Consider the following 18,651-nt stretch of genomic DNA (forward strand, 5'->3'; position numbering starts at 1 on the left):
CTTAACAGACTCGACGTGATGACGTTGACTACTACGTCAGAGTTCCGTAGTGTCCGAGGTTGTACGCATACTGAAAAAAACGTCCTGCTTTAACGGTTGAGCAAAACGTACTACAGAATCTAGTGCGTACTGCTTACGTATGCCATATACTTATATAGCTTTCGTCAGAATCCACGGGTCCGCACTAACCGATATTTAGAGTGGGTAAAGGTCTCAGATGTTCACAATCACTTAATATTTTGTGCTTGGCACGATGAAACAAAATGATCCTGTTGCTTTTACTTTTTTATATACAAAAATGTCTATACATATTGTCTATACATATTGTGCTCCTAAAATAGCCATGCTACACGCGAACAACTTATTTGACACGTTTTATTATTATCATCATATTATCATCAATACGATCATAAATCGTATTATTATTATTATTATTATTATTATTATTATTATTATTATTATTATTAGTAGTAGTAGTAGTAGTAGTAGTAGTAGTAGATTTGGACCCATAGTATAGTTAACCTTGTAAATCCTGTAAAGCGCTTTGTGACAACATATGTTGTGAAAAGCGCTATACAAATATATTTGATTTGATTTGATTTTAGTAGTAGTAGTATGGTTGTTGTTTTGCCCTGTCTTTTGCATATCATGGTCATGTTGAGTGGCATACAAACAAAACCGCTAATGGGTTCAAAATCATTCCATTGGCGCTAATGTCTTGAGTAAGAAAGGCTTAGGCAAGGGTGTAACGACATTGTTTTTCAAATATTCTAGGTCACGAAGACAAGAGAAGAGATTAAAAAAATATAATGTATCCTTTATGTTTGTATATGTTTTGTGTTGCAATAACTTTGAAGTATTTGATCAGTGGTGGGAAGCAATTTACTTACCTGTGTTCCAGCCAGAGACCGGTCTCTGGTTCCAGCCCCTTTAAAGATAGGTACTTTTATTTTGAATATTTTCTGGTATCATCATGGTAGCGGTTTCACACTTCACGCTGCTGTACGTGGCTCGCTGGTTGTGTAACTAGCTTGTCTTCGTGCTATGTGAGAGTAGTACACTTAGGGGTAGTCTCCAAATGGATATCATTGTATAACAATAAACGTTTAAACAGATTGGGGTCGTCTGAAAGGTTTGTTGTTGTCTGAAAACAATCTTGTTCACCAGTTAACGGTATATCAAAAGCTTGTAGGACGCTTAAATATAAAGTTTTTTTTGTTAACTTGCTATGGTAGGTTAGCAAGCAAGGCTAGCTAGCTAGCTAACAATAACAAGAAAGTAGCAGTTCGCACCCACATCGAACACAGGAGAGAAATAACGTGATTGTAGTTCACCAGGTAGTTATATACAGTCAACTTTGAGTTTAGATTCATTTGACGTCTTTATATTTGCTTCCTTTATCTTAGTTAATTGGGTTTCGCTAGTTAACTAGCTAGATATAAAGCATTTTGAATAGGAACAATGTGTTTATGTCCACTAGGTGATGTTATGACATAATACTGTCAATTACAACGAATTCCTCATACTACATTTTGATGTCACCATCCCTGTTTGCAGCTATATTAAAATGCCAATAGATAATAATGAGGAGCAAGACCTTCCATCACTATCCAGTCCAGTCAGTGCTCTGACACCAGGACATAAAGAGGATAATGCCATTAACATTGGGACCCCTGGCCTCTCCACCCTGGCGAGTAGCCATGAAGAACCAGCAGCAGCCTGCCCCGAGAACGCTGGAGCAGAGAACTCCAAGAGATCCCAGCTCCTACTCCAGATCAACCGTCAGGAGATCCAGGCAGTTGCTCAGAGCGCCCAGGCCACCGAGCTCCAGGGCCTGGGGGTAGCCGTCTACGATCAGCATGTCCTGGAGCAGGGGGTCTTGGAGCAGGTGGACAGAGCCATCCAGGAGGCCAACCAGACCGCAGCCAAGGCTGAGGCGGAGAAGGAATATGAGTCTGTATTGGACGATGTTAGGTATGGAGGTGAAGCTCTGCCTCTACCTCTACTATACTAATACTAGTATATCCTGAATCTCTGTGTCTTATGTTGCATCTTTTTAGGTCATGCACAAGTGCTCTAAAACACATCAACAAAATATTAGAACAGCTCACTCCATATGCTGCCTCCAGCAAGGACATCAGTCGGAAAATCGAGTCTGTCAAAAGGCAAAAGGAAAACAAGGTAATTAAACCTTTGCCTCTTAGTCCAAATTATATGACCGTGTTTTACACTCGTACATTACAGACTCTATAATAAAAAAATACAAGGTAAGATGTTTGGGAGCTTCTACTGTATCAGCACGAGGGTACGATTATAAACCTCATAATTTACAGGAGAAGCAGTTAAAAAAGATCCGAGCCAAGCAGAGGCGATTACAGGCCATACTTGGAGGAGAGGACATCCAGAAGCTTGAAGCAGAGTTATTGACTGAGGATGATGAAGGTAAGATTGAAATATAGTCATACACGCAGCACTGGCCACAGGTCAGCACATGCAGCTCTTTTGTTAGCAGGGATGTTTAGCGTGAAGTCAGCTGCATTGGTCTGTATGCGGCATTTCTTTCGTTAGTTTTAGGATACATTTTCTATTACCTCACAGTAGACTAAACCATTTAGGCTAGTGTTTTGTTTCGTGAACTGTACAATGAAACGTGATATGCCTTTGTGGGTTCCTTCATATTTGTTTACATGTTTTCCTCTCATTCTCACAAGAAATTATGAGACTATGTCACTCTGACTTAGTAATCAATATCAATCAATAATCAGACAGTCAATCTAACTGTGTCAGTTATGTTGTATGAAATAGTGTGGTATTATGATACCTGCCATTTTAACCACACAAATATGTGTTATATATCATAGTTTGCCATGTTTCTCTAGTTTCTCTGATGTACTGTTCAAACCTGAAATTTGAGATTTGTTTCAGGTTTGAACAGTACATCAGAGAGACTAGAAAAACATGATAAACTATGAGTGACATATTTTTGTATAGTGTCTAGATAAGTAAATAATCCAATCACATGTGTTGTAATGAGACAGCACTGGATGTTATTCACAGGCTCTCTATAATCATTTTTATTTATTTTTATCATCTTAAATAATATTAGTATTAACAACTTATAAAAGAATATCGTCACCTTATTTATTGCAATAATAATAGCAAAAGGCATTTGATCATAGTTCAACCCTGTATGTAATTTAACCAAATAGTGACATTTGTGTCATTTCACCTATACATGGTCTTTAAATTTCTTTCTTAATAATGCTTTTGCAACACACACTAGATACTTGATAGACTGCACTCCTGAATTTCCTTAGGTCAGGAACTGGTAAGACCACTGACAGATGAAAGCAATAGTGATAGGGGCTTAACACCACCAAAATTTGATTCAGTAACCGTGTGTGTGTGTGTGTGTGTGTGTGTGTGTGTGTGTGTGTGTGTGAGACAGAGGCAGGCCCATCCACGCTGGGCAGCATGCTCATGCCAGCGCAGGAGTCGGAGTGGGAAGAGCTCATCCGCACAGGTCACATGACGCCATTTGGCACAAGGATTCCTCAGAAGCAGGAGAAGAAGGAACCACGCAGACTGATGCTCAGCGAGGATTCGGGCTTCGACAGGTACCTTGCCGACCAGGCCATGATGGCAGAGAAGAGGAAGAAACCGGTTCAGAAGAAGAGGAAGAAGGCCACCAAGACTCCCTTAGCAGAACCTCAGAAGAATGGTGCCGTCTCTAGGCAAGATAAGAAACTGCAGAAACGTATGCGGAAGCTTCAGAGGACTGCCCTAAAGGCTCACCCCAAAGCCAGGCCTAAGGTCGAGAAAGAGATTCCCCAGACCAGGAGGAAGGGGTGTAGAGACGGGGACGGGGACAGCGAGGGCTCAGAGTACGTCCCGAGTGATGAGCTCATGGACCCCGAGGAACCAGACCGAGACGATGAGTTCCGGCCGGATGAAGATGAGTCATATGAGCTTAAGCCCTACACGAAGAACCATGAGGCCAAACGCAGGAAGCCAAGCAGAGTGGAGGAGAGTGACGAATACTGTCCCAGCAGCTCGGACGATGAAGACTCTGGGAGAAGAGGCAAGGTGAAGAAGGACAAGGATGATGGCAACATTGAATACTACAGGCAGAGGATTAGGTAAGATTAACAGGGCCGCCTCAGCCAAAACGTACGTAAATACGTAAGACGTTTCCTGGTTAACTGTTTGTTTGTTAATGTTTAGTTAATGATTAACCATCTTTTGCTTACTGTGTGTGCTGGAACAGATAATCCATTGAAGAGATTGGCAGCTGTTCCTTGACTAAGCAAATTCAGATTCTATTCATATTTTTTTCTCATTATAACATGCATGTATTTATTCCACAATGCTAATGTGAAAATGAATGGTACCAAAACTAACAAGATTGAGAATTTTTATTTATAGTAAGAAAATTGAGTTGGCACAGTCTCTTTCTCCATACTTCCTGCACTGCGAATTGGACGGAGTGCAGCCACACATTTCAGGATGCTGCTGGCACTACAGTGTGGAACGGGAGGACATGGGGGAGGGGAGAAAGAAAGAAGAGAAAAAAAAACGTAATTAACTGAACCAATGCTTAGTCTTGACTTAATTACAAGTGCAGTCTCGGAAGCCCCAGATAAAGGGAACAGTTTCATTGTGGAGTGACAGGACAAGGCACAAATGAAGATGGATTTTTTTTTCTCCTCCACTCCTCTCCTCACACCTTTCTTGGGGAGCTCAAACTCCTAATTGTCTGTATCAATCTTAATTTGCTTCCGTGATGACACTGCCACTAACTGCTGTATCCCTGCAGCCAGAAGTGGTTCAATTAAAACTGCCCTGCAAGAATGATTGCGAGGGAGCTAACTAAGCCAGAGCCATGGCCTCTTTCTCTCTCTCTCTCTCTCTCTCTCTCTCTCTCTCTTTCTCTCTCCATTCTCTCGTTCTGTCTCTGTCTCTCAGTCTCTCTCTCTCTCTCCCACTCCTTTTCTCAGACGGACTAGGAAATTAAACCAAGGGGCCTGGGGCTAAGCCTACCTGCCCATACAGTAGCACGAACACTGAAGCAAAGCTTCCCTGAGGTGGTCCTTTTTAAACAGTGCTTGCCGAGGCAAATTAAGAATGTCAGCGGTGGAATAGCGTAAGGGTGTGTTTGGCCAGCCAAGACCTGGATGGAGCATCATGTCAACACAAGCACGGGGGGCCCTTTCAGTAAAGTAGTGAGTGTCGTCCTGCAGGAAGTGGAAGAGACAGAGGCTCCAGGAGAAGGAACAGAAGAGACGAGCCGGAGAGGACGAGTCTGAGGAGAGCGATGCCGAGTTTGACGAAGGCTTCAAGATGCCAGGCTTCCTCTGGAAGAAGCTCTTCAAGTGAGGAAGAGGGACTTACACTCCACATGGCATTTGAGAAATTGGCTTGCAAAGAAGCGTGTAGTGCATTTCATTTATTTAGAGCACAGCTATTCTTTTCCCAAAGGTAGTCGTCACACTGTAAGCTTGTTGATTGATAAATAGGATGGATATTTATCCTTTTACGCAAAAGATTTTAAAGATTTAGATGTATATTGCAGGAATAATGTCTAAAACACAGAGCTTCGATAAGAGCATGAAGCAGTTTAATGAGAGCTATCTCTCTCTCTCTCTCTCTCTCTCTCTCTCTCTCTCTCTCTCTCCCCCCTCCCTCCCTCTCTCCCTCTGTCTCTGTCTGACCAGTGGAGTTACTGTGACGCATGTTAGGGGCTCTAGGCTTACAACAGGAAGCCGCAGCTATTGTACCGTGGCTAGTTTAACAACACATCAGTCGGGCAACACTTACAGGCCATTTATTTAGAATCAATAGAGCTAATGGCTGTATGATTAATTGATCAGGTGTGGTGTTTGTGTTGTGCTGGGCTGGCGTTTTGTCCTACATGCCTGCTTTTGTCATCCAGGTATCAGCAGACAGGTGTCAGGTGGATGTGGGAGCTGCACTGCCAGCAGGCGGGAGGCATTCTGGGAGACGAAATGGGCCTTGGCAAGACCATCCAGGTAATTGCCTTCCTGGCAGGCCTGAGCTACAGCAAGCTGAGGACACGCGGCTCCAATTACAGGCAAGAGACCCCGCGCTGCCCGGCCCTTTAACCATGCCTTCACTCTCACCTGCGTACACTGTCCTGCTCTGCGTGGCCCACTAATGCAACACGGGGGTCAATTTAGCCAGCGACTGCTCATTGTCTCCTGTTTATTTCTACTATCTGTGTCTCAGAAGTATGTAGACACATTTGCAGCATTCAGAAATCAAAATCACGTTATTTAACCTTCTACGTTTTCTCACATATTTTCTTTTCAGAGAACACACACACAGACACACACACACACACACACACACACACACACACACACACACACACACACACACTCACACTCAGTGGCTGATGCCACTCCCACCCTCTCAGACTGAAAGTCTTGATTGCAATGAATATTTCAGCAGCTGGATTGCTGGTGGAGAGAGGTTTGGCGTGAATTATTAAAGACGTTTCAATTATGATATCCCTCTAATTCTCTTAGTGGCGACATCAAAGGAAGAACAAGGACATGAAATGAGAGCAGCTGTGGGGGGGGGGGGGGATTAAACATGAAACACATAATTAAATACGTTTAAGGTAGTGCCTTTTTGTTTCTCAGAGCTTCACTCAGGGTGGGAGCTTCCTGACTGCTCAATAATACTATGTCTGGCGTCGCCCATCCACAAATTGATTGTTTGCAAACTCAATTACGGCTCAATATCAATGGATGCCGTGGTCCGGAATATCATACCGTTCCGTAATGCTCCTAGAGCCATTTAGTGCATTTTGTCGATTCATCTCCATTGGCGGGTACGCATGGGAGCCCTGTGCTGTCCTGGCCTCAGCGTGAGGTTCATGACCTCCTCGTTCGGTCTGAACCTGCTGCGTTTCTCTCCTGCACTTTGGCCCCCACGCAGTGGCTTTGGGTTGAGAATGTGCAAGAACAGCGTCTCCTTTCAGGAATATACAGTGTCTAGCGCACTTTTCTCGTGCTGTGTTGGGATCCTCTGGCCACGAAGATCTTCACCGTTGAGCAGATTGTTTAGAAAACTTGGGTTACATAGTTGAGTAATTTTCTTACTGTAGCGTTTCCACTTATTCGTGTTTAATATTCATCGTATACATTTACCACACCACAGCTTTGATTTGGTATAGAGTTCTGCATAAAGTGTGTAACAGAAGGTCCTGAATGAAGTGTAGGAAGAGTGAAAATCACCACCACGTGCTTCCCTATGCAGGTACGCTGGCTTGGGTCCCACCATCATTGTGTGCCCAGCCACGGTCATGCATCAGTGGGTCAAGGAGTTCCACACCTGGTGGCCTCCGTTCCGGGTGGCCGTCCTGCACGAAACGGGCTCCTTCAACAACAAGAAGGTGCGTGGAACTTGTGTCCCCGAAACGAGTGGGGGCCATGGCGCCCCCTAGTGCGAGGTGATGTCCTCTGTCCTGGGGGGGCCATGTGGTGTGGTGAAAATGTTCCTGTAGAGCTAAAGTTTCCCCACACTGACACCCAACGCGACAACGAGACTGAGATGGAGAACCGTGGCTGTAGCGTTTAAGCCAACGTCATGTTTTTTTTCTCTCCTGTAAGCAGATATCTGAGTGTGGAGTAGATTTTGCTCCAAGGAAATGTTAAATTAATTAAAGCTATGGTATCTGGAGGTGCTGTAGGGCCTCTGTCAAGTGTTTACTCTGAGTGCTCCTCTCTAAAACCCCCCCTCCCACCTGACACAGTGATTAATGGGGGCTGTTGCCTGGCAGTCCGTGCTTTGCCCTCTAGGAGGAGGATTGGTCTCAGGAGCTTGGGGTGGGGGGGTGGGGGGGTCTTAGAGACACGTTTGTGCTGCTTTTGTGCCTAATGACAGAGTTTTCATGCTCACACCAACACCGGCCCCGAACAGATGCACCTTATTAATTGGCTACAAAGTAACATGGGGAGGGGGGGACGAGGGGGGGGGGGGGACGAGAGGGGGGGGGGGGGGGGTTACATGGCTGGTGTGCTTTTAATTGGAATTCACTTGAGGTTTTTGCCATGCAGCTTGGAGGTGAATGTGTAGCCTAGAGGTTCTGAGGAAGACTGAGGCCTACCACAGGTCGTCTAGTCATGACAGCCCCCGTGAACGCTTTTGTCAGCTGATGGAGAATGATTTTATTTATTATATTTTTTTTCAGGAGAAGCTGATCCCGGAGATGGTCGAGGCTCACGGCGTCCTGATTACGTCGTATTCGTACGTTCGCATCATGCAAGACTACATTCAGAAATACGACTGGCATTACGTCATCCTGGACGAGGGCCACAAGATCAGGAACCCCAACGCTGGCATCACTGTGGCGTGTAAACAGGTAAGCGCGGGATTTACTCCCCGGGGCCACCAGGGGGCTCAGGGCGACTGGAGACAGGAGCAGCATCCTTACGGTTCTAACTAGGTGATGGAGGTGGAAAAGCGTTCTGCATGTTGCTATTACAGAAATTCACAACACTCACTGGTAATGCAAGTCGCCACCCTGGTCTGTAGCTTAGCCTGCTCAGCCATCATGCTTCCCTCTACCTAATTAATTTATGTGTGCTGTAGCATTATAGATCACTATATTAAAAAAAATCCATTGGAAATTCCACATCACTTCGATTTAGTATTGAATAAACTGAAGCTAATGGTGCTTTTAGGCCTAATGTATCGTAAAGAGTTTTGATTCTAAAATGATTCCTGATTATTGTTACCTGCACATTCTTCCTATGGTTTGCTTAACCCAGTGAGGCTCAGATATGTTTTATCTGCGTTGGACTCAGACTTTCTTGCTTGTTTTTCTATGAGTTCATGCATGAAGTGTTGTGTCTCTAGGTTGTCTGAGCTGTGTCTAGGCTGTCTCAGCTGTGTCTCTAGGTTGTCTCAGCTGTGTTTCTAGGCTGTCTGATCTGTGTCTTCATGCTGTCTGAGCTGTGTCTAGGCTGTCTCAGCTGTGTCTCTAGGCTGTCTCAGCTGTGTCTCCATGCTGTCTCAGCTGTGTCTCTAGGTTCTCTGAGTTGTCTCCAGGCTGTCTCAGCCGTGTCTCCAGGCTGTCTCAGCCGTGTCTCCAGGCTGTCTCAGCCGTGTCTCCAGGCTGTCTGAGCTGTGTCTCCAGGCTGTCTGAGCTGTGTCTCCAGGCTGTCTGAGCTGTGTCTCCAGGCTGTCTCAGCCGTGTCTCCAGGCTGTCTCAGCCGTGTCTCCAGGCTGTCTCAGCCGTGTCTCCAGGCTGTCTCAGCCGTGTCTCCAGGCTGTCTGAGCTGTGTCTCTAGGATGTCTGAGCTGTGTCTCTAGGCTGTCTGAGCCGTGTCTCCAGGCTGTCTGAGCTGTGTCTCTAGGATGTCTGAGCTGTGTCTCTAGGCTGTCTGAGCCGTGTCTCCAGGCTGTCTGAGCTGTGTCTCTAGGATGTCTGAGCTGTGTCTCTAGGCTGTCTGAGCCGTGTCTCCAGGCTGTCTGAGCTGTGTCTCTAGGATGTCTGAGCTGTGTCTCTAGGCTGTCTGAGCCGTGTCTCCAGGCTGTCTGAGCCGTGTCTCCAGGCTGTCTGAGCTGTGTCTCTAGGATGTCTGAGCTGTGTCTCCAGGCTGTCTGAGCCGTGTCTCCAGGCTGTCTGAGCTGTGTCTCCAGGCTGTCTGAGCTGTGTCTCTAGGCTGTCTGAGCTGTGTCTCCAGGCTGCCAGGCTGTCTCAGCTGTGTTGTGTCTCTGCTCTTGTATCTCCAGTTCCGGACGCCTCACCGTTTCATCCTGTCCGGATCACCCATGCAGAACAACCTGAAGGAGTTGTGGTCCCTCTTCGACTTTGTGTTCCCAGGCAAACTGGGCACTCTGCCAGTCTTCATGGAGCAGTTCTCGGTGCCCATCACCATGGGAGGATATTCCAATGCCTCTCCAGTGCAGGTGAGCCCATACCAAAAGTCCTGTAATCCCACATAATCCCACGTCACTCACTAGAGCAAACATTACAGCATTCATTTACTCACAGCATATAATCTCCAATCACACAAACATGTGTTAAGGAATCAAAAACTATATATTTAATAACTAATCAGTGTGTATTTCAGAAAGTGTATGTGTATATAAATATGGTTTTCCGCACCGCGGAAACACAGTAGCACAGCGGAAGCTGGACAGTGTACCCACAGTGTTTGGTGGCGATAATCTGTGGAATCTTGAGCTGGTATTTTGAACTTTTTTATCTTCTTTTGGACAAGTTGAATAAAGCACATTCATGTCACTGGCAGTCTTGTGTCCTGGAGTACCTTTAGTTATACCTGATGGGATTTCAGGTCATTTCTCTCTAATGTGACAAGTACTTCTGCTGAGGACATTTTTCAATACTCCTTCCCACAGTGGCTTATAAACTACTGCCATCTAATGAAATAATTAAATCGCAATTTTTTGCAGGCAGCCAACGGCAGCATCGGTAATGTGGATGGAATGTAGATGTAGTCTTATTATCCACTTTAATAATACGCAGTTTTTATGTCCCCTTTGAAAGGGCCTAAAGCCCTCTTGCACTGTATGGAGCATTTGACGATATAAGGACTGTGGTAATAAAAGGATAGGTAGACCTGCACCTGTGGGTGTTGAGCTGCTTCTGTTTTCTCAGGCCTGTACAGCTGTTTTTACACCTCTGCGTTGGTTTAGATCAACAGGGCCGTGCTGCCATTATGGCCGCCTGCTCCCCAGACGTGCAGCTGCCTCCTGTGGTCAGAAACAGCCTGCGATTGGTTGGAGGATGATTGACGCAATTTGGACCTGGCGACAGTTGGGCTGTAGATTCTACCTGTACACCAACAAGGTGTTTTTGATAAAGTGGTATCAACGTAAAAGTGCACTCCCTGGAGGATTGTAGAGGCTAGATTAAGATTAATTGTAGTCAGAAACGGTTTACTTTTCTATCTAAACAAACGCGGTCAAGCTTCTAACGACTTACGTTTTTTAAAGGAGGAGGCATTCGTAGGCAAAATATCGGTATAATTGAAATCGTAAAGCAGTACGTCCTTGGCAAACGTTCTCCGACGGTTGGTTCTGTGTGGATCGGAAATGCTCCCCCGGTGTCTGTCCTGATATTCCACTGGAGTTAATCAGCAGTGAGGGATGGACCTGCTACGGTTTCGCCCACGAGCCTCGTCCATTCCTGCAGCATCTGGTCCGGCAGCCTGGGCACACGGTCCTGCCCCCTGCTCTCCCTCCTCACCCCCCTGGGCCGGATCCTTTTGTCTCCTCGAGCGAGCTCTAATCCAGCTTCGTTGCGCCCTGCAGTGTTTTGCAGGTCTGCTGACCGTCTTTCCTTTTGATCTGCGGATCCCTTTAAATTACTGCTAAATGGCATTTGGCCTAACACTGGATCAGGAGGACATTATTGTTAAAAGCGTGCGGGCCCCCTCTGGAGTCCAGCAGCACTCTTATGAATCTTTAATGCGTCAATCTGCTGAAAGGAAAGGAAAAGGTGGGCCGTTGCTCACGTGCCCGAGGACACGTCGCTCCGCTCACACGTAATAAAGCTCACGCGCGCTCGCCATCGCTTAGCAGCCGATATTTACCACAAAGCGTCTCCGAGATGCAGCGAAGGGACGGACGTTGACGTCCCAGCCGTAGCTGCTCGTACTGGGAGACACACCCAGGTCTCACCATTGCCCGCCTGCTTTTTGAGTCCAGGTGCAGACGGCCTACAAGTGTGCGTGTGTCCTGCGGGACAGCATCAACCCGTACCTGCTGAGAAGGATGAAGGCAGACGTGAAGGCCAATCTCTCGTTACCGGATAAAAACGAGCAGGTTAGCAGATCACCTAAGCAGTCCATATCAAAACGCTCTGCGTGAATAAATATGACTCTGAGTGTTTGTATTTTTCTCCCAGGTGCTGTTCTGCAGATTAACTGAAGATCAGCGGCAAGTCTATCAGAACTTTCTGGATTCCAAGGAAGTGTATCAGATTCTGAATGGGGACATGCAGGTGATTACAGTATTAACTTCCTGTGGACTCCATGTTTGTATCCAACAGTGAGGTACAGAAATTATAGAGTGGGAGTAATTTGAATGGGGGAACAGGTGCTAACACTAAGATAGCTATTTATAACCTGACAAAACATCCATGTTGAGTCTGTAGAGATGCCAATAGATAACGAAGTCCTGATCAGTGAGTGAAAGATTGTAGGTGACCTACAAATGAAGTAGCCAAATAAAATGTTAGCACATGGTGTTTTCACTTCCTGTGGATGTATTTGCTCTGGGAAGAGAGAGAGTCTTATTCATTATTCAGCACCACACACTCTCTACTGCCAGCGCAGAAGCACCATTGTAGATTGCCTTCTTCAAAAGTGTGGGGAATTATGGGATTGCTAATTCTGCAAAGGAATCTCGTGTCAGTCCGTGTTAAAGATTTCACTTTTTTTCCTTTTTTCATTCACATGGGGCCAGTAGACTATAAATCTATGAATTTTACCTTCATGTCCGCAGTGTCATGAGTTTTTCACAATTAAGCTATTCATCAAAGAGCCCTAATTGTGTACGGAAGCAAAAGCTATATGACTTTAGTGCAGTTTACAAACCCCTTTTGTGGTCACAGTAGTCCATTAACCCACATATATAATGCAAGGACCATTGAATTCTCTGAAGTAAGAGACTTCTTTTTACTTTAACCTGCTCAATGACCCTTATTATTAAATCAATTGAATTCATTAAGGCCTCCATGATTACTGTTTTATTGAAAGGGTTTCTTTGATTGAACAAATCCGTTTTCCATTTTTTTGGTCTTCCCAAATGTTCTTTGCTCAGGTTTTCTCGGGTCTGATAGCCCTGAGGAAAATCTGTAACCATCCGGACCTGTTCAGTGGCGGCCCGCGCTTGCTGAAGGGGATTCCCGAGGAGGACCTGACCGAGGAGGAACACTTTGGCCACTGGAAGCGCTCGGGCAAGTTGATCGTAGTGGAGTCTCTGCTCAGGATCTGGTTCAAACAGGGACACAGAGTTTTACTCTTCACCCAGTCCAGACAGGTCAGTATTCCTGGCAAAACTGTACACACACACACTGAGAAGGTGGAGCAGAGAGGTTGAGATTCACAAGACAGATTTTTGGCGGGACATTTGGTGAAAGACCAGGAGTGAGCTTCCTCAAGAAGTCAATATTTTCCATTACTTAAATCATGATTTGCGCTCTGTATTATGAATGGCTTGAGAAAAAATTGATAAACCTGAGCCATAGGATGATTATATCGATACAGGAGAAAGGGAATCTGGCAGACAACTGTGAAAGCATTTTAAGGGCTGCAAAGATTCAGCTCAATCCCTTGCATGGTGAGGTTTTCCACAATATAACACCATTGTAATAAGCTTTCAGATAGCCACCTACCTCTGAGGAAACTGTAGCTGTATTAAGGTAGCAGATTAAAAAGATTACAAAGTTGAAAGGATTCATTTTGCCTTTTTTTTTTCATTCAACTTCCACTAAAAGCAGCCATTTATCCTTTGCCTCAGTGGACATGTTTTAAGTAAAGAAATGTGAACACACCTGTGTATTGATGGACAAGATGCACTTGCTGTATCTCCAGAAGAAGCCACTAAAGCACCAATAAAGTTATTATGTCATTTTTCCCTCTAATAGAATTCATTATGAGCCCTTATTGCATTGTAGGGTGTCTGTCAGGACCCAGCTGTCTTTGTTCAATAGAAATGAGATTTGGCTTCAGAGAGAACCTAAAACCCACACAGTTGGTACTTCTGTACATGTAATATTAATCTCCCTTAATCCTATTAGCACTAATCCTGTTCTCAGTGCTCTGTCTGAAACCATTTCTCCCACACACACACACACACACAGATGTTGGAGATCCTGGAGCTGTTTGTGAGGGAAAACGGATACTCCTACCTCAAAATGGACGGCACCACCACCATTGCTTCCAGGCAGCCTCTCATAGCTCAGTACAACGAGGTGAAGAAGATTATTGATCGGTCTTGCCCGTCGCGCTGCACTTTTAACAGATATCTCCGTTACTCCAAGATGAGGATCTAAAGTGTGATGATGTGAATTATGATTAAGTTCACCATTTTATTTATTTATTTTTTATCCCTTAATGGTTTATAATTTTGAGAAACGTTTACTCTGATGTGTCCTCGGGGGAAAAAACACTATAGTTTCCTCTCAAATTTTCTGCAGAACAAGGATATCTTCATTTTCCTTCTGACAACCCGAGTGGGTGGATTAGGCGTCAACTTGACCGGCGCCAACCGGGTTATCATCTACGACCCAGACTGGAACCCCAGTACAGACACGCAGGTATGCAACACCACCACCACCAACACGGCTCTTTTTGGTCCATTAATCTCTGCTGCTTTGATGCAGCTGTCGACTGGATGCTCTCAGTAGGAGGTCTGACTCCAGCACACGTGTCTCCTGCCCTTAGGCTCGTGAGCGTGCTTGGAGGATAGGACAGAAACAGCATGTGACTGTTTACCGACTGCTGACCGCTGGGACCATTGAAGAGAAGATATACCACAGGTTAGCTGTCTGCCGTGCAGGTTTCAGAGTAGTTGTCCCTGTGGCATATCCTGCTCTCATACTGGTGAAATGCTCTACTGGGCTTAGGTTTCAGGAATGGGGGCCTAGGGTGGGTTTTGTCTGAGAGATTGCTAAAAAGTAATGTGGTGCTTTTCTTTGTCTATTTTCACAGACAAATCTTCAAACAGTTCCTCACCAATCGAGTTCTCAAAGATCCCAAGCAGCGTCGGTTTTTCAAGTCAAATGACATTTATGAGCTTTTCACACTTAGCAATCCAGATGGCTCCCAGGGAACTGAGACCAGTGCAATATTTGCAGGTAATAATGTTCATCAGGGCTAGCGCTGTATTAAATTCTCATCTGAAAAGTATGATCATTTTCTTGGTTGGCGTATAATTTGATCACAGTTTGCCGGTCACTCATTAATCACTCAAAAGTGAAGTTCTACAAATTTTAATCATAAGTTAATAAAATCAAATTAATTAATGATCTTAGCTCATGGTATGCATATACTGATCTTTTTGTTGTGCAACCTCTGTGCTTAGGGACTGGTTCTGATGTACAGATCCCAAACAGACACAAGACCCTTCATCCTCCTCGGTCAAAGCACCTTCGAAGACAGGAACTGTCGAAGTCAGGGCAGGCCCGGTCTTCTGCAGCGCATGTAGACGACCAAAAAGCTTTGTCTGAGCAATCAAACTTGCCAATTCTCAGCGATCAATCTAGCAATAATCCTAAAAAAGAAAGTGACCCTTTAAGTGCAAAATCCAAAGCGAACTCTGCTGAAAGCTCATTAAGCGTGAGTCCAGGACGGCAGCGGTGTGATGCCAGCAGCCCTCAGAAACACCGAGAGAAGAAGAAGCACTGTGTCACAGCAGCTGCCGAGAGTGCCACCTCGGACGGGCACAAGCCCAGGAAACGCCAGCGTCGGGAGGACGCCCGCTTCGAAGGCCATCGCGTCTCTCACCTGGTGAGGAAGAAGAGGTGCAAGCGAGAGGAGAGCGACGAGCAGGAGGAGACGAAAGACGAGAAGAAGAACGACGACTATGTTCTTGCCAAGCTCTTCAAGAAGTCAGGGGTCCACAGCATCATGAAACATGACACGATCATGGAGGCGTCAAACCCGGACTACGTCTTGGTGGAGGCTGAGGCCAACCGTGTTGCTCAAGATGCTCTGAAAGCTCTGAGAGTCTCCAGGCAGAATTGTAGGTTGCCCTTCTCCAGGGGATCCACACCAGCAGTGGCCAGGTAAGAGAGCCGGACCCTCCACAGAACCACAGGCCTGTCTTTCTCCAGATTGAGAGCAGGGTGAAGAGGCATCATTGTACTGTGTCTCTTTTGCAGAAAACGATTTGGCCAGAAGAAGAACCCTCTTTTCACCCAGTCATTTGACACAACACAACAAACCTCGGAGAAGTGCAAGGTAAAAAATGCAAAACAAGATTTTATGTTTTATGTTTATGTAAAATAAAAAATAAGTCTTGACTTATTTATAATTGAATCTATTGCACATTTCTTTAGGATGCAGAAATTATAAAGAAGTCCGGCATCAAGAAATCTGGACCTGCTGCTCACTTCAGTGGAGAGGGAGTGGACGAAGATTCAGTTTCAGCCTCCCTCTCCTCATCCTCACTACTTGCCAGAATGAAGGCAAGGAACCATCTCAGCTTTCCACAGGCACAGGAAGAAGAAGCGGAGGATGAGCCAATGATTCAGTCTTCTACTCCAGAACCTCCATCTACTGAACATGATGAGCTGCTGGTGGACCTGAGGAACTTCGTGGCCTTCCAGGCCCGAGTTGACGGCCAGGCCAGCACTAAGGAGATCCTGGAGTACTTCACCCCCAGACTGTCCTCTACGCAGACGCCAGTGTTCAGGGAGCTACTCAGGAACATTTGTGACTTCCACAGGCTGCAAGGGCAAGAGAGTGTGTGGCAGCTGAAAGAGGCGTACAGATAAAGGAAGTAGCACACACACGCTGTGGTGCAGATATTTCAATAATGTCTAAAACGATTTCCTACCATCTGTGGCAGGGCTGGACACTCCCATCTATGGCACTGCAGTTGTTTTTCATGAAATGTTACCTGTTTCAATTTAATGTGTTTTAAAAACATTGCATAGTTTGGAATTCACCTATTGCAAGGTTTGAACTTTATTACTGATTATGTAATTGGTGAGGTGTTTATTTCTTTCTGGTCTGCATTAATTTATTTTTGTGTTAAACCTGGGATTTACTTGATGACTATTGGTACATTACTGTAAAAGGAAAACATCATTCAGGGAGAAAATGCTACGATACAACTGTGATTTACTGTAACTTACAGTTCGTTTTCTTAAGCTCGCAGCTTTGAGTGAGTCATTCAAATCTACATTACCTCTTGCAAAAAGGTTTATGTTTTGAACCAATGTGTACAAATAATGTCTTCATTAATATTTGTTCATTTATTGGTTTAAACATTCCAGTGGTGTAAATATATCTACCTGAAATCATATAATCTGTTTATGATGAAAACTTGGTTCTTGAATGATTTGCAAGTCAGTACAAGTAATATTATACACATACATGCAACTCAAATGATCCCGAATGTCAGGGAATGTATGGTTGGTTTGTTGTTTAATTTTTTTTGTTTGTTTTTATTGCTTTTTTATTATTGTCGAGCTGTTAAAGGATACCTGTGGTCCAAATATATTTATACATTTTTGCTCAGAACTTCCCTGTTTTGCCAGTTGAATGTTTTAAGGCTCATATATTACACCCTTACTAAGATGAGGATGAGGACCTATTGATGACAGTAGATTTCACTGGCTAGGGAATAATTGCAGCATTCTGTGTGAGTTTCTTGTGTTGACATTGTCATGCTACTCGAAAAACAATTATTCATCACAAGTTAAAACGCATAATATTTCAGTTGAAAAGTTACTAGTTCCTGACATAGATTCTTTCTGGAAATCATCCGTGCAATCTGTGACATTTGGGAACTAGAAATTGCAGTTGCTATGTTATCGTTTGCCTGGATTGTCCTTGAATGTGTGTTGGCTTTTGGACTGCAGTAACCAATAAGAACAACTTAAAATCGCACTTATATGTCATGAAATGCACGGGTAATTTACAGTCAAACTCTGGAACTATAATATTCTGAGTTATGAATTTACGGAGTTTGTGAATATGCAATTGCCTGTCATGACGTAAAACTTTGCAGAGCAGAAGCTGCTGACCGTGGTGCTGAAACGGCGCGTGACCTGTAAGACAACTGGCCTTAAATGTTCAGATATTACGACAAGTACCTTATTTTGTCATTAGGTCAAAATGCAAAATGCTTTAACGAAATGGCCGAAATATAGTTTGTAAGAACGATAAAGTTTGTAGTTGAAGATTGATCAAAGGATATCACTATTAAACAAATAAGTGCAAATTCAGCAGGCTTAATCTGCGTCCACAATTGTATATTATTATTATAATTATAATAATTAATAATAATATGTGGCACAAATGCTATTTATGTATGTACATATTACCGACATCGAAATCAACTTTTGAGCAGCGGAGTAAATGTTATTTTAGAACGACTAGCTGCAAAATAAACATGTAAAAAATCACCCTGAAGTTCTGAAGTTATTTGATTTCAATTTTTCTATGCTTTCTGCCGAGGTCATAATACCAACTTTATTTTCAGCGGTGCATAAATTAATTACATGCATTTAATAACCAAAATATCATTATATTCCCCCCTTAATATCGTAAACGTTTTACGCCAGGGAAGCGCTTAATAGTGCAGGGGGCCGTAACAGGCTATTATCCTTGTGTAATGCTATTAGAGAACCAATTATGCGCCATTATACTTCCTTTTTTGCCGTTTATGTGATTTCATCCAATCGCGCCCTTGACTTCAAAATTTCAGCTGGTACTTGGAGCCTCATCTCCAGCGCCGAGGTGCGACCGTGTCTGTGCTAGGAGTCCCACATGCGTTTTAAAAGTAATTGAAAGGGTCCCGCTGCATATCATTTACGCAAGAAAGGAAAATAAATCCTTGGACCCCGTGCTGTGAACAAAATCAAAATTTGGACGTACGAGCGCTCAGCAAGTGGATCCCCGCGTAAAGTGGACCCTT

The 18,651-nt window shown here is 44.4% G+C and overlaps 1 protein-coding gene across 2 annotated transcripts; it reads left to right on the forward strand.

The window, feature by feature from the left end:
- The first annotated feature begins 1,001 nt into the window (after positions 1–1,001).
- ercc6 (excision repair cross-complementation group 6) lies at positions 1,002–18,097 on the forward strand. Of its 2 annotated transcripts, none has more exons than XM_076974572.1 (20): positions 1,002–1,132; positions 1,558–1,974; positions 2,061–2,181; positions 2,334–2,442; positions 3,449–4,139; positions 5,241–5,372; positions 5,933–6,091; positions 7,285–7,420; positions 8,219–8,389; positions 9,766–9,942; positions 11,707–11,823; positions 11,906–12,001; positions 12,823–13,041; positions 13,865–13,975; positions 14,201–14,320; positions 14,448–14,542; positions 14,715–14,860; positions 15,088–15,790; positions 15,887–15,965; positions 16,064–18,096. In XM_076974572.1, the coding sequence occupies exons 2-20, from the start codon at positions 1,568–1,570 to the stop codon at positions 16,499–16,501; spliced, it is 4,227 nt and encodes a 1,408-aa protein (XP_076830687.1). In that variant the 5' UTR covers positions 1,002–1,132; positions 1,558–1,567; the 3' UTR covers positions 16,502–18,096. The 2 variants fall into 2 exon arrangements, with proteins under 2 accessions (XP_076830687.1, XP_076830688.1); XM_076974573.1 differs by lacking the exon at positions 1,002–1,132 and adding an exon at positions 1,158–1,337 and having other exon boundaries at positions 16,064–18,097.
- The last annotated feature ends 554 nt before the right edge of the window (positions 18,098–18,651 follow it).

The sequence above is a fragment of the Brachyhypopomus gauderio genome, chromosome 15 (assembly GCF_052324685.1).
Source record: "Brachyhypopomus gauderio isolate BG-103 chromosome 15, BGAUD_0.2, whole genome shotgun sequence".
Lineage (NCBI taxonomy): Eukaryota > Metazoa > Chordata > Actinopteri > Gymnotiformes > Hypopomidae > Brachyhypopomus > Brachyhypopomus gauderio.

Bases quoted from the DNA above. Each gene is read 5' to 3' on its own strand.
- ercc6 (XM_076974572.1), top strand. From the start codon at position 1,568: ATGCCAATAGATAATAATGAGGAGCAAGACCTTCCATCACTATCCAGT. The intron at 7,421-8,218 runs GTGCGTGGAACT...ATTTTTTTTCAG, and splicing joins GCTCCTTCAACAACAAGAAG to GAGAAGCTGATCCCGGAGAT. The intron at 9,943-11,706 runs GTGAGCCCATAC...TTTTGAGTCCAG, and splicing joins CCAATGCCTCTCCAGTGCAG to GTGCAGACGGCCTACAAGTG.